Raw genomic sequence first — 25,906 nt, 5'->3', positions numbered from 1 at the left:
TTTTTTTTTTTTTTTCTTTTTTTTTTTTTTTTTTTTTTTTTTTTCTTCTTCTTCCTCTTCCTCTTTGATAATTCATTCGACGAACGAGTTGCAAAGACTGACAAGAAAGGCAGAGATAGATTTGCTATTTATCGAGACGGATAACGTAATTACTCGCAACGACAGAAGCACACACAGGGTAATCGTTAGTTGGTATTGCTTTCCAGGCGTTTCTTCTTTTTTTTTTCTTTTTTTGTTTTTTTGTTTTCAATCGTCGACTTAAGCCGTCTTTTTTTTTTTTAATGTCCACTGTTTTCAGACTTCTTCTCTCTTTCTCTTTTTTTTTTTTTGTAATAAACAGCTGCCATTTTCAAGCGTGATCTGTTTTCTTTCTTTCTTTTCTCGCTCCACCTGAATCAACCTGGCACGTTCGTTGCTCCTGAAATACAACATGTATAATTTCTCCTCTGTGAGAAATAATATTTTCGGTTTACGTAATAAAGTTGTTTCAAAAGGATGCACGTATGAAGTAAAGGAAATAAGAAAGCAATTGCCGAAGTTGTTGAAATTAAATTATTAAACAGACGTGCGAATCAGTAGCAGCAAATGTGCTGGAAACCAAATGTGTGATTAAAAAGGGTTGAAAGCTAATCCCAGAGCTTCTTTTGTACGAAATGTAACACGAAGTGAAATACGAAGATGAACTTGCGACGTTTTGTAACCGCGAGATTGATAAAAAATTATTTCAAGACTACCAATTACTTGCGTATAATTATATTACATATAATAATTCACACGTTCATTTCTCACCAGAATATCTTTTTTTATCTACTGTAACATTGTTCCAAGCAACATCAAAGTTTCGAACGTGTTGCTCGATTGATAAAATACAATATACAACATACTGTAATACAACATAACAGCAAGAAAGGAAACTTTTAAACGACGAATGACCAAACAATTAAAGTGAAACGAATCCCTTGTAACAAATTTCGAAGTTTAATCTACCCCTTTAAAATTAATCTCGCTTTAAAAGAATATTTCCTAATTTCCTAATTTCTCGAAAAATATCGTACACAGCATGATGTGTACATCTTCGCGACAAGGCACGCGATTTTTCTGCGTGACCAAGGGTCCCCAGTGAATAATTTATTGCCAAAAAAAAAAGAAAAGAGAGAGAGAGAGAGATTGCAATACAATCGACGATAATAGTGTCAGGTCAGATTACCAAAAAATTACGTCTGCGATTAAAACCTCACATTGGAAAACATATCGAATTCACTACCCGACATTGTTCGTATCGTTTGCACCACCGGATATAGATTAAGTTTTTTAAAAGGCGCTTGTGCAATGCAGAACAATGACAAACACGATACACGAGCTAAACTTGGCACCGCCGAAAGTAGCTCTAAAAATACACGTGGAATCTTGGCCTAGCCGGAAGGTGCAGTTCAATTATTTTCAACCGTCTGCTCGGTCATTCTGTGGCTTACAATGGGGAATTGATAAAATTCGTAATGCGATTTATTGCTTTGTACACAGACAAGACAAATAGAACGACGCCTTCTTTTTATTGATGTACGTAATTCAGAGTAAAAAAAAAAAAAGAACACACACAGCGTGTTGAAATTTATAATTTAAAAATATGAAAGTGAAAACTGGCGAACCAGTGACGTTAAATAACGTTATTTCAGAATTACTTCAGAATTAAAACACTCGACAAAATTATGATCAACCATCGTTAGAAATTGTGGCATTTAGTACTATATAATGGTTAAAATTAGAATTAGTTCTCTTTTAAGTTACTTTTCTATAAATTTATAATGTTTACAATAGTCCCTTCGATCGTTGACATATACGTACTTCTACAAACTATATTTCCTTAAAATTTTTAGACGGCGCGAAGAAAAGAGGAAAGAAAAAAATGAATGATAATTGCACCGCGAAGAAAAACATTGCAGATATCGTAAGATTCATGGAATCGCAAGTTACCTCGTTTTATCTACAACCCACGTGATAAACTTTAAGGTTTAAAGTAACCTCAGATTGCCAGAGAGAGGTCACACCTATCGATAAAATAATTCTCGAATTTGCTTCACTCGTAAAAATAAGTTTCGCGTCAGTGTTGCGCCATTTTCACTCAATAATTGCCTTAAACACAAAATATATCGAATAGAAGCTTCTAATAATAAATAATCGCGACGTCAGCTGAATTTGATAATAACGTGCGTTCGTCAAGTTATATAATTCGTTCTTGAAACATGTATAATACACACGTATCGACAGAGTCTCGTTGACTCGCTCAAAATTTATTGAATTCAAACACAGAGTGAAATATAAATAATTATTTAATAAATAATTTCTCTGTAATAAGAGCGAATAAGAATTTTCGAGATATTTAATCGATCGTTTCTTTGCTCCGATTGTTACTACAGTACTGTCGAAAAATATATAAATTGAAGAACAACGACACAGAGATCTAATTTGTCCACGTCCAATTTGCATTTTCACGTTTTAGAATGATTGGGAATAATTATAAATTTTCTTTGCACGTACATACAGAGAGAGACACAAATAAATGTTCCAGTCGAACCAAATTACGGTGACCTAAATTCTACAAATTGGAAAGTTCTACTTAAAATTCACCATTCGCAATGATGGACTCAACGGAAGGGCAGAAGAAGAGGCCGTCGATCGGTTTTCCATTTATTGTCTTAATAACATATAGAACATGTGTTACAGATATATCATGTACGTCTATTTATATGTATAGATACTTTTCTCATTCCTCCATCAACACTCGCTCCATGCTTCGTCGCAATTATTCCGCTACACCCCATTTAGAACCCTCAAACGCGACCACCCACGCCACACTTCGACAATACGATGAACAATAAACGCCGAGATACCATAGCCAAACTACAACAAGAGACAACATCATCCAAAAATAACAAACAAACGAGATTGAAAGTTCGATTCTCGGCGTGAAACGTACAATGGCGGAAGGAGAAAAAAAAAAAGAAAAAAGAAAAAAAAGGAAAAGGGATTAAAAACCGAACTGATCGTTTACATCGGCTACAACCTGTTTCTTGTTGTACGTATACACATACACATACACATACATATATATATATATATTTTTCAATTTTTTTTTTTCTTTTATTTTAACTTTTATTTTAACATTCTTCTAATAAAAGTATGCAAAAGTCTGATTGTTGTTATCAGTCTGAGGCGACGTTGCGCTCTTTTCCCTGCGGCGAAACTTGTTCAAAGATCAATTGTTAATTATCTCTATGTCGAATATGTAGAGAGAAGAAAAAAAAAAAGAACAATTGCACGAGCGATATGTACGAAGATCACAAGGGGAAGACGTTTGTTGATTTTCTGACACAATTTTATGACTCTTAACACTCACTTTGTGACTGAACAGACGATACTTTTACGTAACATCGGAAATGAACATTTCGTGCGAGATTGAAACAAGCAGTATTTCGAAAATTTTGAAAAGAAGGAAAATGTAAGAAGATCGATCGACGATGTACTGAATTTTAAAATCTGTCGAAGAAATAAGAAGTCTCCAGTAATCTTCATATAAAGAATATTATGATACTTCAATTCAAACTTCTACGAAATTATCTTTTAGTACAATGTTAAAGTAAAACTAGATATTTCTCGATATAATGTGAATAGTGTAACGATAATTCAATTTCTTCGAGATGATGTTCTAAAGATTTAGAAACCTGTCGTTTCTATTGTGTTAAGAGTGATCAGAGTCAATCGTAATCATATTGATCAATGAAAAGTTCAATTCAATGAATCAAGGAGCGACGTGGCGATTTTCTTAAATAATTTCCGTAACACAAAAGAGAAAAAAAGAAGATTGAGCAGTAAAATGACGCGTTGTTTGTCATGAAGGAACTATAGAAGAAGAAACCATGCCTTCATTACATATTTTCGTAATATAAAACATCGAACGAAAAACATTAGCATGATTAGAGGTGTTTCGTCGTTACACCTTTCTTTCCACGATACACCTTTCTTTCTTGTATCAAATATATAATAAACATCCTTCCCTTCTTTTTTTTACATTCATTTGGTGAACTTGCAAAAGAGTATGAGTCCAGATAACGTAAGTCATTTTTAAAAATTTTTAAAAAATCACTTAGAATCATTAAAAACATCGCACTGTGTTAATATAAATTATTATTTAAGAAAAAGAAGTTTCTTAATCGAGTATGATATATGTCCACATTTTAATATTGTAACTGAGTATTAATTTCATTTTTTAACCAGAGAATTTCTGCAATTACAGAACTAATAATTGACAAAGACAAATTGGCTCTAGCCTGGTCAATCTCAGTTCTTGCAAGTGTGCATAATTATTAATCCGCAAGTGTACATCTTTCTTGGAAATAATTTTGAAAAAATAGAATACCTAGGCAGAGATTTGTTTCGTCATTTTGAACGTTACTACGTTTACAAATTTTTGGTATTATATTTTTAATATTTTGCACATTTCTCTGCGTTATACGCATATTCTATGCATTTTCTTTAATTTCGAATGCGCAAAGATATGCACGGATATAATTTATTTTTAATAAAAGTGACAATAGATTTGTAAATAGGAAAATAATATTCAAAAGATTAGGATTCCGATGATTAAAAAAAGAAAAAGAGAAAAATGAAACTCAAGTATTTCTCAGTACAACTAATTATTCTGACTTGTACTCTTTTGCTCGTTCGTTGAAGATTTTTCTACGCAACTTCACTGACCTTTCGCAAAGAAAACGTAATTAATAAAGAGATAAAAGACGCAATATTGACTGATACAGGCCCACATCGAGGCCTAGTAGAAACATAAACAAAAAAAAAAAAAAAGAAGAGGAAAAAGAAGTTTTGATGCGCGTAATTGCCGCACCGTGGCCTTTCGAACCGATCGAAAATATCGAACGATTGCTTCATATCAGTGACGTTTTTTTTTTTTTTCTTCGCCACACCGATTAATTTCGTCTTCGAAATTTAAAGCAACGAACTTTCGTTCAGAGACATAAACGTTGCATTGTGAAAGCACAGAATATTGTAGAACAGGATATGCGGAATATTATTTGAACGTTTTCCACGCATTATTTTTTTTTTTTTTTTTCAATGAGTATTATTGTGTTTCGTTTGTTTTTTTGGGAACAATGTACAATACACGGAGCGTAATTCTACACATTAAATAACAAATGATTTTGCCTTAATATAAAATAAAGGATTAGAGTACGTAGAATTAATTACTTCGACAAATAATTAATCTTATCGTTTCTTCCTTTTTTTTTTTTTTTTTTTTTTTTTTTTTTCGTTAACAGCAACTACTTTCCTTTTCAAAATTCCTTCTGTCCTTTTCAAAATTCTCAGTAGTGCGTAACGAGTAATTTCTCCTTCAAAGTAAGTCCGAAAGAAAAGGAGAGAATTCGGTATTGGAATCAATTGTTTCTTCACACTGTGAAATATGTTTTACCATCTGTTTCCAGAAGTTTTTCAGTAATGAATTTCAGCAACAATGACTTTTAAAGTTCGCTTAATTAATACAGTAATATAATTTTATACATACAGACAAACTTTTTTTTTTTGCGAATGTAGTATACACTACTAACTAGGGGGGGGGGGGGGGGAAATTGGCGGTATACTGAATTGGATAACTCTCCAATTCTACAGTGAAAGTTACTTTTCCCGCGAAACTCCGATCCGTCGGAGAAAAATTTGATTTTCGATCATACGACGATCGAGTAATCACGCGATGTGACAATGTTCACGAAATCAACGACGGCGAACCGCAACGAACAGAATTCACGAGCTTGTCCTTTAAAATCGAAACAAGATCAAAATGAATTCAAGATAAAGGTAGAATATAAAATATCACATACGAAATAAATAAACAACTTCGAGACACAATTAAAAAGCAAAGTGTAAACAAAATTGCAAAGCGGATAATAGTTAATCGTCAACCTGGCGGACAGTGATTTCATCATTGCTTTTTTGTGAAAATATTCGCAGCAAATAAATTTTTTGCTAGGAGAAACAGTTGAGTTTGTTAAAAAATAAAATTACACTCAGATGTGGACAATAAACTGGAAACAGTGAATATATACAATTTGTTCACTATAAAATTTTCTATACAGTTCTACTATTGTTATTAAAATTAATTAAAGGAGAAGTTTGAGGATCTCTTACGTGACAAGAGCAAACAAATGGTAGGTAGGCTTCGTTTCAGAGGAAATATAAAAATTGGTATCTACGTTTAGAGATAAACTGTTGCACGAAGAATTCGTATGGCGCTTTTCAGGAAAAATGGTCCTAAAGAAGAATTTTTTGTCGCCTTTTGTTTATTAAGTTTCTCGACAAACAGTAAGAAAAAAAAATGGAACTTTCAAGCTTAAATTTAATGTCTTCTCAAGACAAAAAAAAGAGGAATATTTGAACCTGTTCTTTTAAGAATAAGTAATTTAGAAAGTAATTTATTTATTAGCAAAGGAAGGTAATATCTACTAGTTTTATAGAATCTTTGAATTTAGACTTGAAGTAGCAAAAATTCGAAAGTCAACAATTTCGAACCATTCGACTGGTCAAACAATGACTGCTCTGACTCGATCAGAATAAATCGAGAAGAAGATCGAGTGCAAACGAACAGTTCGAGTCTATAAATTCGACTTTGGGAATGAAAGTCAACGTTACAGAAAATGTATCCTGTGAGAACAGAAGCTTCTCTAGTATCGAATCGAGAACTCGTGAAAATGTGAGAATCAGACAGTGTACAAAATGCTTCCTTTCAAACATCTTGTAATCAAGTTACGAAGAAAAATAGTAGTCCGCAGTGTAACGCAAAGTCGGACACAGCAGAGTATAAAATATCACACACGAAATAAATAAACAATCTTAGACACGAATTCAACCTTCTTTTTTCTCCGATTTCTCGCGATCTGTTCGTTGCTAATCCATGTGCGTGTATACTCGTTTCGCAATTAAAAGAACAAACAATCATCTTTCATCCTCGCTTTCTTCCTTCAAACGGGGGGAGAGACGAAAATAAAATAGGAAGGCAGACCTTAAAACGATTAAAAGTAAAGTTAAAATTACAAAGTAAAAATAGCTGTTACACAAATGGACAGAGAGATTGATCAGCATTTCCCATGCTCTTCCTGTTTTGTCCTCTCTCATTCATGTTTTCGATCGTACGCAATGTTCGTGATTATTCGCATACACACATACACACACATACGCACATATTACATGTAGTCTTTCCTCCTTTTTCTCCGCACTTCTCTCTCTCTCTCGCACCTTAACACTTTAATAATTGCCGATTCAAACTTCGTTAATTAATCGTTTCTTTTCTTCTTCTTATTTCTTCTTTTCTTTCTTTCTTTTTCTTTTTTTTTTGCTTCTTTCTTTCGTTAAAAACTGCAAAAGGCTCGGTAATTGGACGAAAGCTCACGGCTCTACGGACTAGAGGTGCAACGTATGCTTACGTGTACATTAGAATATAAAAATATACTACCGTTACAGCTATGGTTGTTTTTTTTTTCTTTTTTCTCCTTTCTTTTTTTTTTTTTTTTTTTTTTTTTTTTTTTGTTTTATTTCACATCTCGAACGTAGAAATTTCTCGACCACGAAACATCTGAAGGAAATTCGTTGAAATCTCGTTCAATACGATTTATTGCGATGCGACTTGCCTCCTTTTGAAGGAAATTTGCTGAGGACATGTGAGACTCTCTCTTCAGAATTTTTCTCTCTGTGAATTCTCGTATCCTAAATAGTAACGTAATTAGGATTGACATATTTACTTGCATCTTTATTTGATTGCGATGGAAATTTCTAAAAATTGTTCAAGCTATTCTCAGTTAACGAATTATTTGTTCAGGCATTTTCTCGAATCTCTGCTTGACCCTAATAACTCTTATTCAATTGAAGAATTTGAAAAATTCATGAACATCAACGAATTATTTTCAATTATTTATCTTGGTTATCAAGAAAATCCATCCATAATTATTAATCCTCGACAATTTTTCCAAATAGAAAAGATCCAAGCTTTCATATTTAAAGTGTAAACATACACTTTACGTTCGAGCAAAGATTCATTTCAACTCGAATCTCTGCTACGTGTTACGAAAAATAAAACTTTTGCACGAAATGTGTCAGAAACATTTCTACGTCCGAGATAAGCGGCAACAATGATTTCCCGCGCGTGTTTCGGTTTCGTCGGTTTGATCCTTGCAGAATTCGTAGCTGCCGTTGGAAATTGAATTTTACAACAACGTACAAGGCATTTCGTGTGAAGCTGCGCCCTCGCTGTTCTTCGAAGAATCTCACCAACGAGACGATAGCAGTTACTTGCAAAACACGAACGAAGATTAACAAAAATAGTTTAGTCTCCGGTTCGTTCGGGGCGTCACACGATCATACTTCGCAATAGCTTTTCGCTCGACTTGTTTTTATTCGAAGCTGACGAACGTGGCCGAATATTTACAAAGATTCTGAATATTTACAGGATGAAATTTTTCGAGTGACACCCCGCGCCTACGCGAAATTTGCAACGTGTGCTCCGCAAGATTCAACAATAATATAAATTGGCTTTCGAGGAATCTTTTGTTCTCTGAACCTGATGCACGAGACATTTCAGAAACTCTATTAATCAGCTCCTTGTATCTTTTAAGAAGAAAGAGCCTCCCTCGCAATTACCACAATTTAACATTTCTCTCTTAATTTTTGTGAAGTGCTTTATGCGCTTTGCTTTGAACTTTTAATACAGGTACGACTAATTGCTTTGTTAAAACTAATGCCTCGAAATGATGCATCTGCGAAATGAAAATCAGAGAGACAAAGTTTCTTTCTGGTTGAACACAAAGCGTGTCTGGCAGTAGACCTCATTTCGTCCCTCTCTTCTGTTAGCTCTCCTACATTTTTGTGCATTTCTCCCTCGTTTCATCGTCTTCTGACCAATTTGTGCCCCTTCGCGAATGGAAATGTTAAAATTCTAATTACCGAAGACGATCGACTCCTTCCGTTAAATATTTATAAAAGATGATGTTTTTTTTTTACAAACTATTTGAATCCTGACGATGAAAATTCACCGATGATATTAAACTACATTGAGAGAAGGCTGTCAAAAGAAATATAAAATTGTTCTCCTCGCCGATGCGAGAGCATCTCCACAATAAAGTTGATGAAATATTTCGCGCATCAGGCTGGATTCTTCGTAACGTAATTAAAAAACATCTTAACTCGTGACTCGTACAATATAACCGTTTCCATAAATCTCAATAACCATCATTCTTAACACGTGGAAGAATATCGTTTCTGTCATTAACCAGAATAGAATTCGAACTTCGTTTCTTAAGAGGCATATATATATATATACAGGGGGATAAACTATAGGAAAGGCTTTCATTATGTGTGTATGTGTGTGTGTGTGTGTGTGTGTGTGTAATGTACGTGTAAATATCGAGGGCCTCAATAATGGTGGTTACGATGCGCCTAAGTTTAAAACAATTAAAAAAAGAAGAAAGAGAGTACAGCATTATTAAAACCTACAATGTACAAGTAAAACGCGTTTAAAAAAAAAAAAAAGAAAAAAAAAAGAGAAAGAAGGAAAATCTTCTCTGCAAGAAGCACTACTCCGTATTTACGAAACGTTATGTATAATTATTTCTCCGACGTCTTTCTTCAAAATTAATAGCTCGCAGAAGTGTACAGCGACAAGGCCAAGTATACGTGAATATAGATCGGCTAATAAGTATTCTGTGTCCCCAGGTTAACGATACGATTACGAATAAAGCGAGTAAAATAGCAATGCAACGATATCTGCCTTGCGTTCAATATAAAATTAGAAAAGATCGATATCGATCGTGTGTATATATATGTATATATAAAAAAAAGAAAAAAAAAAAGAACAAGAAATAAAATACCGAGAACTAGAGAACTCGTTTATAATCGCCGTGTAAATATATCATTGTGTAAAATGTATCGATGATATGTACAATAAAAAAAAAAAAAGTCGCGTGTAACGAACACCGATGTGTTCGAACAGGCTGTGTATCATAATGTACAATTAAAGAAACATTGATCGATTCGTACTAAACGAAACAAAAAGAAAAAAACAGAAGAAGAAGAAGAAGAAGAAGAAGAAGAAGAAATAGATCCCCCCGTTCTCGAGACACACTTGCCCACCAATACTGACGCCGCCTATGTACAATTTGTATCGCGTTTACGTTTCACTATCGTGTATCGTATGTAGAAAGCACTTGTTGTCACTTGATGAAAATCGTTACAAAAAATATCTTAAGAATTATCATACAGCGTAATCTTAACATCGTTTCGTACGTTCCCTCTGTTCGACGTTATATTGTTGTAACTACTGGACCACTATTGACACTTTCAACGGTATGTATGATATATTTTGCCTGTGTTACGTGTAACGTTGTTTAACTAGATTGCGAATATTTGATTCGTGATTCGTAGTTTATCGTGAATTGAATCTCAAAAACAAATGGGCGACTTGTCGCAACCTCGAACTCTGCGTATTTTTCGCGCAATTTTCTGACCCAATGAAAATACACAAGAATCCACAATCTAGTCTTCAGTTAATTACCTACTCGTACCTACAACTTATATAAAAAATATTGTATAAAAGTCTTTTTATTCTTTGTTTTTGTTTTATATGTACATATATAAAATTCCCTCTTTCTCGATCTAAAATTACACTTTAGAAAAATCACTGCGTGTACAACGAAGAAAATAAGAAAAGACAATATTTGAATTGCAAAATGTAAAAGATGTATTTATACATCAGTGGTGTATGTATGTGTGTGTGTGTGTGTGTGTGTGTGTGTGTGTGCGTGTGTTAGGTAACAACGTGTCGTTATGTACTCTCACGTAACACGTGCAAAATACACAGTAACGATCGGAGTTAGGAAAGAAACGCGTCGAACATTATACCAAAAATATCGTGTTGTCGTGAAATACTATGTCGTCTCGTGATCTCGAGGTCTACGAGTGCAATCTACCGCTCTATTATTTCCCTTTGTCTACGATTATCACTCACGGGGGTGCATCAGGTCGGTTAATTGGTTCGTCTTCAACCGTGGTAAGTGTCGTTCAGGCAATACAGCAACCGAGTTTAATCGCGAATCTCGTTGATAAACGTGTCGCTCATCGTTTCGAACGAAGAAAAACCGACCGCACTGCCTGATGCAATCTTGGTGACAGTAGGACAATGTTGCCTCCTTTTTGACACTTGTGAAACATCATTGTGACTCACGTAAAATCCCGATCGTTGCCAAGATGCTCTCTTTAACTGGTAACTTGGATTGCACTGACCGACTGCTTTCGTTATCCCACGTGAAGGCAAATGGTTCGTTTTTATGCCAGGATGCGCAGGAACGAACGATGGAATTTGTTGAAGAAGCTTCGTCGATAATAATTAAATTGACATTAAATATAACATTGTGTATTAAATGAAATTCATAATAATACCCAAGTTTAAGAATATTAAAGTTTGCGAAGTGTGATATATAGGATAATGAAAGATAATTTAAAGTTGGCGTTGAGTATCAGTATCTTCAGTTTGAGTGTTGAACATTAAACAGTTTTCGTTTGCGTTATAATCATCTGTGTTTGCTTAACTTCTTTCGTAAATTAATAATTTTCCAACAAGCTAGATACTACTGTGTACCTTCTTATCGAGGAGTTTTCGATCTTAATCCAATTGAAACTTGTTTTGCTTCACTGTCAGGATCTAAAACTATCTATTGTTGTGTGTCGTTCGCAATGAAAACTTGATACTGCGCGAGTAGAAATTAAATTGAATATTATATATCGCAAACAGTCGAAGAAATAAATTAAACAATGTGAAACTTTCTAACTGAGTGGTGATCCAGAGTTCGAAAACCAGATTTCAATTAACAAATGAACCAAATCATCGATCTCGTAACATTCCGTTGCGTTCCTGGCACCCTAACGTGCGTAATCAAACTAAAACCGTGAATAATCGAATTACTATCACTGCCTTGGGAATCTACATAGGTGTTGGCGATTAATCTAATCAGGCCTCGATTTCCCTGACTTGCCACCGTCATACGGCGATTATTATTTAGAATCGGTGAAACAAAGCAGCTCGTTGCTCATGGGCTATCACATTTCGTTTAAAAAAAAAAAAAATCTATGTTACGAACATGGTGTTACGTACATCTGACTCGTTATTAATAGTTTCTGGTGTAACACGTCCGATGGCACTAGGTCAGATTGGCACTGGTCGAACATTTTGATTTAAACAAATAGAAAAGTGTCTCGCTTCAAAGTGTCCAACTTATTGGTTCGTTACGATATTCGTACCATCTATGGGGCTAAGAATACGGACAAGTCGTGTCGGTGAGTTAACACATTCGTTGCTATTCAAATAAACTCCTTCATAAAGCCTCCATTTTTCTTTTTTTCTTTCTTTGTTCTACAGAGTTCATCGCAATTCACATTGCTCACTGTTTTCATTTTCTTTTTTCTCTTTTTCCTGAAAGTTCGTTCAAACTCTCGACGCGCGACGCACGAACTCAATGACTTACTTAACGTTTGCGTGACGTAACATAGCAGCGAATGTGTTAAACGAAGCGAAGTTTCGTAAGAAGGACCAGATTGGTCGTAGCCCAGGAATTGCTGAGCAGATATGTTCGTAGATAAAAAGTTCATCGACAGGGTCGTTTCGACCTTGATCGATCCGAGAACATGTTCGTGCAATTTTCGTAAAACGTACGTTAAACGTTTAAAATGAAATTAAAAAAAAAAAAAAAAAAAAAAAAAAAAAAAAAAAACAAGATAAAAAGGAGCCTTCGATTTCAGTATCAATACAATCCTAGAGCCCCTTTATCATACGTCGAATAAAAATCTCTTCAGCCTCCGCCGATCGCGCGTTGTAATCAGTTTGAGAGTTTCCTCAGATTCACATTAGGCTCGATTATCGTGCAAACTCTGCAAAAATTAGGTACTTTCTAGGAACGTGAAAAATAATCCTCCATTGCTCTCGCGAACAGTCCATCACCGATCCGTCGCCTTTCAAGTATCTTTCTCGGCTTCCAAAGCACCCAGGCTCCGTTCTTCCAAATCACCTCCTTTTCCCATCTTCGAAGAGCTATGCGTATTTAATGACATCTTTGTCGACCCCACAGTCCCGGCTCGTTCGAAGAAGCGACGTCGCGTCAATCCCGAATACGTATTTCTCGCTCGCAAACAAGGAACAACGAACGTGTAAAAAATATCAGTCTAACAGGTGCGTCGAGTTTCTCCAGTCCACTGAAAGGCTGTCCGGAAAACGGCAGGAAAGAATAATTGACGCCGGTGCGATCCCTGCTCCTCGATCTGCCTCTCTCTCTCTCCTCTCGTTCCTTCGAGCCACTCGAGAATAGGACAGTTATGTACAGCACGGCATATATACTCTAGGAACGTTTATACAACCGTAGGCTCTCTCTCTCTCTCTCTCTCTCTCTTTCTCTATCTATCTATCTATCTGTCGCTTGTTAGCCATTATTCGGATCCACTTTAGACACCTTGTCTGCGCGAAGCATCGCCGTATCTTTGTCCCGGGTATCCAGTGCTCGAACCGTGGTGTCCATCAGTAGAACACAGGCGACCACTCGTGTTGCTGGTTCTCTTGGGCCGTGATCGGTATGTAGCCGACGGTGGACGAGGCTGGCAAACACTGGAAGCAGTAATTGGCCCCGGCGTTGTTGTCCCAGTACTGTTCGCCCTTGCACTGAAACCGTACGGCGAACTCCAGCCTCTGGCCGACGGGAAGCGTGTGACAGTAGAGCACGAACGAGAATTTGTCGCTGAAACCGTCGCACGAATTCGGCACGTAGATGGCCTGCAGGTCGCTGAAGTTCCGCCACGAGTTCAACGTGTATCTGATGTGCACCGACTTGTGGAAGTCCAGGTTGATCACGCGGACCGTGCCGTGAATGCAGAGCGTGAGCGGGTCCTGGACGAGCACGTTCTCCAAGCACACTCGACGCTCGCGGACAAGGTCCAGGAAGTTAGGCTGACCGCCAGGCTGTTCGAACAGAGGCACCAGAGTTCTGTCTATCTTGCGGGAGGGTAGAGGGAAGCCCGATCCACGTCGGTTATCCATGTACCGGGCCCCCCATTGAGTGGTGTTCGGCGAGGTGCTCACAGGGCTGGTGTCCTTCTGGAATATGTCGTCGTAGATCAGATCGCTGTAGGCTGAGTTGGGGATCTTCGGGATCTCGTCCAAGAACGTTCGCACATCGGCGAGATCTAGGCCTAGAACATCCGCGAATCGTACGATCTTCTTCCTTCCGGGTGTACCTGGCGGCGTTTTGCCGGTTTTCAACGAGGAGCATCGTCTGATCTTCTGAGGTCTTTCCTCCTCCTCCTCCTCCTCCTCCTCCTCCTCCTCCTCGATGCTGTCGTCCTGCGGCTTCTGCGGCAGATGCGGGTCGTCCTTCACCGTCGGACTCGTGGCGAGCTTCTTCAACAGTAGACACATCTTGTCCTCGTCGCTGCTGTTTATTACCGTTCCATTCTCGATCTGCAGTTCTATCTCGTTCTTCATCGTCACCTCTACCACTCGCTCGCCCGTAGGACACTCCAGTGTCAGGGCACCGGGGATGCTGATCATGCTACTGTACGTCGAGTGGTCGTCGGTATCGTTGCCAGCGTTCTCCTCCGTTTTCAGAATATTCGTCTGCTCCAGTATATCCTTGGGTTTCTCCTCGTCGTACGGCAGGTCCTCCTCGAACGTGTTGTCCGAAGAATCCGGCGAGTCTTCCTTCACGAGGTTCCTCGCGTTCCTGATGTCCTCCAGCTCGTCTTCGTTCTCCGACAGACGACCGTTCACGAAGTCAACGTCGTCGATGCCTGTTCTTTCGTCGCTCGGGTCGCACGTGATCGTTATCTTCGGCCCGTGGACGGGTATCTCGGAGTCGGAATGCGATTTAGACAGCCGGTTCTGAATCGTCAGGTTGGGATTCACGTTGGAGGGACTTTCGTCCTGCAGGGACATGGTGCTCTCGTCGAACGTGCTCCAAAGTGACTCGTGACTAGGCGACGTGGTCGTCTCCTGCGAGTCCTCCGAACTGCATACCAAATCGTCCTTCCTCGGGCCCTTGTCGCAAAAGTTGTTCCTTCTGAACGATGCGCTCGACTCGGACGTGTCCTCGGAATGTTCGACGCTGATCTCCGGCGTCCTTCTACGGTACAACGTGTTGCTCTTGGCTTTCATCGTGTCGCAACCGTTGGAGAGATTCGACGTGGTCACCTCGCTGTCCGACGTGGTCACCGGGTCGAAAAACACCTCGTTCTTCGGTTTCTCTACGTCGGACGACTCCGGGTCGAAAAATATGTCGGACGAATCGCTGTCTGGAGACGTGCCCAACAGAGGGGACGCGTAAACGTATCCAGACTCGGAATCTATACTGGAGAGCATGGCCTTCGAACCGTTTGGCGAACTGTGACGAACCTCGCGATGATTCGACTTGAGTACCTCGGAGTTGACGACTAAATCCGCCACCTCAGCGGCCGTTGCTTCTTCCGCCGGCGAGCTAAGGCCGTCCTCGTACTCGAGATCGAAGTCGTAGCACAAGTCTGTGTCGGGATTGTGACGCGGTTGATGTTGGAGGACGTGATTGTTCGACGTGTTGTTCATCATTGCTTTCGCTGCCGTGGTGGAACGTAACCAGGATGTTTCTTTCGGCAACGACGAGTCCTCGTTCTGCTTGGAATTCTCTTCGCCGCCGAGAGAGGTTAGTCGTCGGTGAAGACGTCTGGCGAATGCCTCGGCCCGGCCACGACAGCTGCTCGGGAAAAGTGAGCTGACCAGGCCGCAGGAAGGGCCGCCGCTGTGGGCGCTGCCCGCCGAATCCGTGCTGCCCATCTCAAGGACGGACGAGCCGGACGTCTCGTCGGCGTGCCTGCCCTCCGAGGGCGAGGTCGTGCTGCTACCCTGTTCTTCCGCCTCTCGACTCTCGGTGCTCGTCTGAAAACAGAGGAAAGGACACGTCAGAGGAGGAAATTTGAAAAACACAATATTATACATATTAATATTATAAAATTTTTTAAATTTACAATATTATAATATTTAAACAAGATTATAAAATTCAAAATTCACAATATTATAATAGACAATATATATAATACAATATTGTATATAATATACAATATTATAATATTATAAATAATATAACAATATTATACTATTAAACAATATTATAAAATTTGAAAAACGCAATATTATAATACACAATATATATAATATAATATTGTGAATAATATAATAATACTATAATATTATAAATAATATAACAATATTGTAAAATTTAAAAAACACAATATTATAATATTATAAATAATATAACGTATGCTGAAGCATAATATTGTAGAATATTATAACAATGTATAATGAAATATAATGTATAACATAAAATAATATAAATATATATTATTTTATAAATAACATAAATATAATCTATGATATAAAATAATACATAAATAGCAAATAAAACAATTATAAGTATAATTTAAATGTAACAAGTATAACGTAAAATGATAAAGAAATACATATTCAGTTACACTACGGTTCCATAAGGCTATCTGGGCATTTTGATTAATTTGCAGTAAGTTTGAACTTTTTCAAAGTGTATAAATGATGAGTTAATAGTGAAAAGTAATATTGTATCAGTTATGTATAATATTATACATCAAGTAATATACTAATACTTGAATTTAACCTTATGTGTCAAGTACTATCACTTGCGTGGTATATTGTTAGTTGGAAATGTAGTAATATAATTAAATATAAATATAGTACTAAATACTAAATGTAGACATAAAACAAATACTATAAAATTTGTCAGATTTTTCCAATAAATACACCGATGTAATTTATAATCGATAGCGTATACGCGAGTCGATACGAATTTCTCGAGGTTAAATATAAAAATGGAAACAAGTGAAAATAATTTTCCAAGAATAAAATTCTCGTAAAATTCTTGAACGCTTCGCTTAATTGACACGACACAGATTGGTTATCGGATGGAAAGAAAAACGAACTATCCCATACTGAGTCCCTGTGTGACGGAGCGAGGCAAGAAAACGAGGAGAGAAATTAATTATGCGCCGGAGGAGGAGCGTTTTAAAATTAAAAAAAAAATTTTAAGGTAGTTTCGTAATCACGCGAGAGGTCACGCGTGGGGTCACGATCGTCATTTGAATACAATATCGCGGCCGGCGCGGATCGAATCTTAAGGCACCGCGTATAAATTTTCTCGTCTCCCTCGCATTTGCACCTATCGGTTCGTAAATCTTGCCTTCCGCATATAATGCACGACAACCCTTTCGTATTAACCTGAGAGACAAAATTACGCGACGCGGCGTTAATGAACCGTTGCACCGTTACGTTCGTGATGGGAGAAAGTTTGAGAAAAATCGGTCTCAGTTTTACGTAGATATTGAAGGAAATTGAACGATTTGAACGTTTGTACTTAAGAGATAAATCTTGTATTTATTTTATTTAATTTTTAACGATTTGTATATTTGTAGTCAGAAGATAACTGTGCATTCAGTACTTTAGAGATAATGTAAAAATTGAAGTGAAAATTTGTAACGAATTTTCATGGTCAATGATATATGCTAATAAATAATTAACATACAAAGGCTGCTTCTCGTAACACTTTACATGCATAAGTATAGACTGCGCGGAACACCGTGACACAATTTAACATTTTATTATAAAAGCACACGTTCTAATAATAATTATCGTGTTACTTTCGAAAGATTAAAAAAATTATCAACGAGCCAGATATTAATAATTTTAAACTTTTATGACAGAATGACAGAATTAAAACGATGAATTACTAACAATAAGTGTTGAGAACATTTCTGATCCCATGAATATGGGGCGCAACCAACGGTGACAAATCAATTTTTTCACCACTCGATTTGTCACGAAACGTCGCCAAGAAAATTGCTCCAATTTCATCGTGAACATTTTTCACACTCTACCTGACATACTCTTTACGTTACTAGAGTACAAATCATCTGAAACAACGAGAATGTTCTGGATAAAAAAATAAACGATCGACCAAGATCAACTCACAGTCAGTGTATGAAAATATTTTCATATTTAGAACACTGTCACGTCTCGCGTGAATCATGACAAACAAGTGTCTCGCTTCTCGTTGACATAAATGTCATCGCTAACGTTGACATCATTGACGATGACTCATTAGTCAATTAATTTTTAATCGTATACAACGACGGGAGACCAATAGTGAAATGCAATAATCATAGAGCTTGCAACGATCAATGAGACCGCGTATTAGGAGCATAATCGTATTATTATCCATCACAGTTACAATTACAACTGCCGTTGCGAAAACTGTTGCCGCAACAGCATCACCGTATAATACCGCAGCATCCTTGAATGAAAATAACATGCACCGCATTTATAAGCAGTTAAATTCTATTCGGCCAGTTTTACGAATTTTCCTTTCATCAATCGTTTCGAAGCTAAATTCGACCGATCGATTGAAAGTTGAATTTTGAACAGATGTACATTTATTTTTGGATCACTGAATGAATCCTAAGTTAGATATTTATAGATATTTATCAAGACGTTAGACGTTGTAATATTCTTTTATGTTCGTTTTATTTCTTTTATATTTTGTGTAATATATAATGTAATATACATGTAATATATATGTAATATTTTTCTATATTCGTTTTGTTTCTTTTATATTTTATGTAATATATAATGTAATATATATGTAAATATATTGTAATATATATGTAATATAAACATTATGTAATAGATATGTAATATTCTTTTATATTCGTTGAATATAAAACATTTTAAGACGTATTCTGGAGCGGTGACGTTAATTAATGGTGCAGTGGATGTTAACTCTGCGATCGAGTTACATTTTTTTGAATTCATGAAGCAAGTCCGCCTATATTTATCGCTTACGTTGTGAAGAAAGAGTTCGATTAACTTGAACTGCTTGAAATGCCAACATTCTAGGACTCACTGCTCCGGAATATATTTCAAAATATTTTACAAGGATTGAAACACAAAATAAAATTTGCTGTTTCTGATTAGACAACGTCTGTTTAATTTGTTACATTGAAATTTGTAACTACAACTGCTTTAATAAGTAATAATTATTAAAATATTTAATATATTTCACTTATAAAATAAAAGGTAAAATAAAATATAAGTAAAAATTTATTAAAATATTTAAATAAATTTTGTAAATCAATTTAAACGTTATAAATAATAGAGGTTAAAAATATTTCTTTTTTTACTTGCTGGTCGTATGACACGAACATGTGGCTCGCAACGTAACTAATTGCTCGTAGCAATTATTATCGTCTTGTTTGTAAACAAGATGATAAAAATGAACTCGCGTTAATGACATCGCGGAGAAATTTGAGCGCAGATCACAAGGCTGGCTTCCAGCCAAAATGTTAATAGAAAGAGCAGTCACAGGAAATGCGGATGATCGTCATCGCAACCTACGTGTTGAAATTTTGACGCGCAGAACGTTCTTACGACACAAAACTCTCTTTGCAACTGGGTTACGGTACAATAACGAATCTTTCAACGCACGATTTTTCACTAATAAATTCAAAACGATCAAACGAAAATATTATTTCGAGAACACAAAGTACGTATAATCGTGAATTAAATAAAAATTTAATTGATTAAATAAGAGATAAATAAAAAAAATAATTAATTACATACGGCACAGTACGAAATAATTTGTTGAATTCAATCCAAGACAAATGAAAATATAAATTTCAACAATGATATTCCACAAATAATCTCTTTAACCAAATATAGCACAAGAATCATTCGTTACATGAAATAAATTTAAAAAAAGAAGAGGAACATTTCAAGAAACTGTTCATTTTAATCGAAGAAATATTCTACTCGATAACACGTTTCGTAACGTAATATATAAATCTTCTTTATAAAGCGTAATATGATAAAAAATATATATATATATATAAATTTTGATAACTAAATTTCGCAAGTTACTCATTTAAGCAAATACATTGCGAAACTTGGTAGAAGAATCGAGCAAATAAATAAACATAAATAATAACATGTAATACAATGTAACATAAAAAAATTTTTTCTAAAGAATACAAATTTCAACCATAAAGTTTATTCCTTGCATTTAAGAGAAGGGCCAAGAAGACTAAATGAAATGACAAAGGGACCAATGTACATCGAAATAATTTTCCCACGTGGAAATCGGAAAAAAATAATTATCTCACCTTCTCTTCGAGCTTATTGTTGCACCGTTCCATAGGCACTCGATACGCGAGAATAAAACACAATGAAAGCAAGTAGATGATTTCGCAAGGGAAGCACAGCAGCTGTAAAACGTACACACGAAGATGAAGAGGAAGAAACGTCCTCGTTTCGCCTTCTGCCTTGCGAACGCAGAGGTCTGGCAATTATTTTTGGCGCTGAGCTCGCCATAGTCGATCATCGAAAGCAATTGGCCAAGAAATGGAGCGTGATGACCACCATGAATCCATCGGCGGAATCTTGTCTCGATACATGTTTCGGTTCGTCGATATTTGACCTTTAACTGGATCATTGAACATCGTGGGCCGTAAAAATTTACGTTCTACATTGCCTGACTTTCGAACTTCTGATTGTGATTCTAATTCTAATTTGGTTGCTAATGGTCAGGAATGATATGAAATATATAGAATTGAATATCTCAAATTTTTGTAACATGATACAAATTGCTATAGTCATCGATGACTCGACGATACTACTTGATATTAGTATCCTCAAGTAGCGTTGTTCGAGTATAGTAATTTATGTCAGATTACTGCAAGTTATCAGGTATAATATTTTATTTGATGTTCTACATTCTCGGTTATTGAGATTATAATTTATTAATAATAATTAATAATATATAATAATATAATAATATATAATAAGAATAATTAATAATATATAATTAATAATATAATTAATAATATATATAATTTATAAATTATAAGAGTATAGTAATTTATGTCAGATTAGTGCAAGTTATCAGGTATAATATTTTATTTGATGTTCTACATTCTCGATGATTGAGATTATAATTTATTAATAATATATAATTTATAATAAATTATAAGAGTATAGTAATTTATGTCAGACTACTGCAAGTTATCAGGTATAATATTTTATTTGATGTTCTACATTCTCGGTGATTGAGATTAACGATAGAAAGAAAAATCATGTGATGTCCAATTGCTATTACTTTCAACGATATTCAACGATGTCAATTATTGGAATTGTTAATTAAAGGAAATTTAAATGACCGTAGTGTGAAATATTCTCCCTTTTCCTTTGAAATTTCGACTGTAAGAAGGAGCTTCAGGCACGGAACTCTGTGCCAAGAAATTTTCAAAGAGAACGTCCAACAAGTCCCTCCAAATTCTAAGTATGAATTCTATTAATTAATGTGGCAATTCAACTTTCGAAAAGTTGAGGTTGTCACTTAGAAATTTAAATGAGATGTAAGATCTTTAATTTGTTGTTAATTTCCGATTAATTTACTTTGATGACAGTCTTTCAAACAAAAATCTTCGCAATAAAAATAATTTTCGGATCTAATAAAACCTAACACGGTTAGGGTTGCACGAAAAGATTTCGCCTACCATTGTCATTCTCGCAACATTTAACAAATCAACGATTACGATTAGATGAGACGTTTTTTATGTGTTTTGATAATACTAAAGAGAAGAGCACTGTATAAATACGCACAACTGTTGAACGAGAAATGGTTGGTTTTAGCATGGTCCGAAAAAAAAAAAATATTCGTGATATCGTACTACGTTCCGTGAAAATTAGAACGAGATAAATATAATCGCTGGCAAGGAATCAGTTCTGCCTACCTGGTCTAGACGCTGATCCGGCGATCTAACCGTGCGAAATTCATAAATATACCCTTATGCGTTGATCGCGATGATGATTATTTCCTTTGGATAAAATGTCAAATGATTCTGAGAGCATGTGACATTGAAAAGTGAAAACGTTGAATTTCATCATTTGTAAAATAAGTTACTATTAATTTCTTTTTCTTTGCTAATCAAGAATTGAAGGAAAAGGGAGAAAACATTGAATAGTTTTTTTTTTTAGTTTACATTCAAATGAATAAATTTTTAAAAAGAAGTTAATAATTTTTTAAAAAGTGTAAAGAATAATGTATTATTTTATTGTATTCGTTATATGAAGATTTTATTGTTATTCATTTCATCTATATTGATAATTATTCTATTATCTAAACTTCGATAATGATGAAATATGGCAAATGTTGGATTAATTTATTAAATGTAATACGTGTAGTGAATAATTCTCTCCATATTTTTGACATTAAACTTAAGGTTTAAAATTAAGTGATAAAACAGTTATAAAAATACGTAACCTAATCAATTACAGAGAATAAATTCTCGTATTAAAGTTTAATACTCGATCGTCAATACATAAATCTTTCACGAACAGAACAAAAACAAAAAAAAAAAAAGAAAACAAGAAAAAATTTCGTTAAGAAGATTCTTTCCAGATTCCAATTTATTTTTGAACACAAAATCTCACGTTACATCACATCATTCACATTTTTTTAGATATATTTCTTTATTATATTTAGAACGCTGTGATGTGACTGTGATCAACTTTCAAATTTTAAATTCGTATTTCACGATTTTTTCAAAGGTTATCGAACGACCTTCGGAATGAGTAATTAGTTTCTTGCAAACTAGTTGATAATAATGAAAACAATTAATTCACGTAGTTAATTTAATAATTTAGAGAATGGAGAAAGAATGATACCTGTTTAAAAATAATATTAACGCTGAAATTACCAAAATGACGAATTTACAATTCTTTAGAGTGGTTTTGTAGATTTACAATGTTGCGTTTTTTAAAAATCCGAATGATTTTTGCGAAATATATGTATCTCTCGTTGCTTTTTATTTTCTTCGTTCCTTGCACTCTAATTTCTCCGATACAATTTTTATACTTTGGTCGTCGATGGTTTTAAATGTTAAAAAAAAAAAAAAAATTACTTAAAAAATAATATCTAAATATTAAGAAAAATATATTTAAAGAATATTTAAAGAAATCAGAGATATCCAGGTGAAATAACTGAAATTTTGTCTCGGAAAAATTTTCGCTCGGAAACGAGAGTGTTTCATCACGTAGCGCACAACGTTCGAGCCGAATGACTGACAAAAGTCGGAAGAAGCAGTCGAGTTTGACAATTGACCTCTAACGCTTTGGCGCCCATCAACGACGACACAACAGTTTAATCGTAAGAGAACGACTGATGTGAGTGATTGAACGAACGTGACCGACCGAAGAAACACGTGATACCACGCACAGTAAAGAAATACTACAGTAACATAAAAAAAACTCGTAATGTTATTCATGGATTTGCATCACGGATTTCGTAGCCCGGTTCAAGGAAATACCGCGTAAAAAGTTAACCAATTCGCATGAAATTTACGAGCTACGTATGTTACGAGAGTATTAATTAACAACGATACGGTAATTAAAGAAAGTAACACGGTCTGACATTTACAGTCTTGTATCACTTGATGGGTTAATTCTTGTCGTAGTGTGACAATTTTCAATAATTAATAATATTCTATTTTAAGTTTAATGTACATTTAATGGAATTAATCGTTATATTTATTGTTACTTGTGACAAACAACATTTACGTAACGTGGTTCGTTTTATCACATTTATCAGAATTATTGTAATCTGGGTCCGATGAGTATCACCATCGTGTCAGACATAATTGCAATAAATACATTTTTTGATTAATTATCTCGCGTCACATTCTTGATTTCGCAGTTCTTTCTGCTCTTTTTTCCAGCAATTGAATTTTAGGAATTGCAATTCACTTCAAAAATAAACATTTCTTTCCTATTAACAATATTCTTGGAGATCAGTCAAGGCTAAATATGAAAAGACGAGAAATTATGGCAACGCGCGGCTATAAATTGATTATATTTTGGCAACAATCGTAAGCTACGTTTGAAAGCTAAATTGATTTAACGAGCCCGATGACGCGAGCTAAGCACCCGTGGGACAATTTTGCATGAAATGGAATTTCACGTGGCGCTGATTGTGAAGCTGATGCTTTACAAAAGACGCAGGGAAAGTAAGAAAATAAATTAAGTATAACAATACTATATGAATACTCAGTAGTTACACAGAGCAATTGAGTTTTTATTTAACTGAATTCAATATTTTATAATATAAATAATACGTGTAGAGAGAGAGAGATATTACTTTCAAGTAATGATCAATAACAGGTAGACATCGCCTGACGCCCAGGAATTAATGAGTATTAATGGCCTTGGATATTAATCGATCTTCCATTCAAGATGAAAAAGTAAAACAAAGCACATAAAATTCTAAAGAATGAAAAATCTATATATTCTTTTTTTCGTCCTTCGATAATTAAAAAGAGTTATTACATTAATAATCTCATTAACTCTCAAAAATCTTCGCAGTCTTCGATTATTTCTTCTGTAAAAAAAAAAAACTCTCCACTCAAAAATGTAAAAAAAAATTCCACTGAAGGGACTCAACTACTAAATAAAGTAGCAGCCGCTAGAATCATGAGAATAAGAGAGAAGATGAGCACCATGTATTCCAGAAAAAAGGGACCTCGCTTCGGAAAATACTTTACAAAAGGAAGTTCCACTAAAGAGACACAATTGCCGAATAAAGTGTATTAATATCTCAAAAATCTCCGCGGTCCTCGATCATTTCTTCCTTAAAACAAAAACTCTCCACTAGAAAATATAAAAAAATATATATCCCACTGAAAGAGACTCAATTATCAAATAAAGTATCTAGAACCATCAGAATAAGAGAAGATGAGCACCATGTATTCCAGAAAAAAGGGACCTCGCTTCGGAAAATACTTTACAAAAGGAAGTCCCACTAAAGAGACACAATTGCCGAATAAAGTGTATTAATATCTCAAAAATCTCCGCGGTCCTCGATCATTTCTTACTTAAAACAAAAACTCTCCACTAGAAAATATAAAAAAATATATATTCCACTGAAAGAGACTCAATTATCAAATAAAGTATCTAGAACCATCAGAATAAGAGAAGATGAGCACCATGTATTCCAGAAAAAAGGGACCTCGCTTCGAAAAATACTTTACAAAAGGAAGTTCCACTAAAGAGACACAATTGCCGAATAAAGTGTATTAATATCTCAAAAATCTCCGCGGTCCTCGATCATTTCTTCCTTAAAACAAAAACTCTCCACTAGAAAATATAAAAAAATATATATCCCACTGAAAGAGACTCAATTATCAAATAAAGTATCTAGAACCATCAGAATAAGAGAAGATGAGCACCATATATTCCAGAAAAAAGGGACCTCGCTTCGAAAAATACTTTACAAAAGGAAGTCCCACTAAAAAGACACAATTGCCGAATAAAGTGTATTAATATCTCAAAAATCTCCGCGGTCCTCGATCATTTCTTCCTTAAAACAAAAACTCTCCACTAGAAAATATAAAAAAATATATATCCCACTGAAAGAGACTCAATTATCAAATAAAGTATCTAGAACCATCAGAATAAGAGAAGATGAGCACCATGTATTCCAGAAAAAAGGGACCTCGCTTCGGAAAATACTTTACAAAAGGAAGTCCCACTAAAGAGACACAATTGCCGAATAAAGTGTATTAATATCTCAAAAATCTCCGCGGTCCTCGATCATTTCTTCTTTACACAACAAAAACTCTCCACTAGAAAATATAAAAAAATATATATTCCACTGAAAGAGACTCAATTATCAAATAAAGTATCTAGAACCATCAGAATAAGAGAAGATGAGCACCA

The 25,906-nt window shown here is 35.3% G+C and overlaps 1 protein-coding gene across 5 annotated transcripts in view; it reads right to left on the bottom strand.

The window, feature by feature from the left end:
• Window positions 1-12,914: 12,914 nt before the first annotated feature.
• Window positions 12,915-25,906, bottom strand: part of LOC122536218 (glycogen-binding subunit 76A) — an 85,873-nt gene continuing 72,881 nt past the window's right edge. For 4 of the 5 annotated variants that reach the window (XM_043668401.1, XM_043668403.1, XM_043668398.1 and 1 more), the window contains one exon: window positions 12,915-15,994. In XM_043668401.1, coding sequence (XP_043524336.1) covers window positions 13,613-15,892 — 2,280 coding nt within the window. In that variant the 5' untranslated portion in view covers window positions 15,893-15,994 and the 3' untranslated portion in view covers window positions 12,915-13,612. Of the gene's footprint in view, window positions 15,995-20,298; window positions 20,410-25,906 lie in introns of those variants that run through there. The other variant, XM_043668400.1, reaches the window with a different exon arrangement.

This window comes from Frieseomelitta varia, unplaced genomic scaffold, assembly GCF_011392965.1.
Source record: "Frieseomelitta varia isolate USP_RPSP 00005682 unplaced genomic scaffold, Fvar_1.2 scaffold_816, whole genome shotgun sequence".
NCBI lineage: Eukaryota > Metazoa > Arthropoda > Insecta > Hymenoptera > Apidae > Frieseomelitta > Frieseomelitta varia.
Note: the sequence above shows the minus strand (reverse complement) of the source record. Positions and strands in the feature narration are given on the sequence as shown.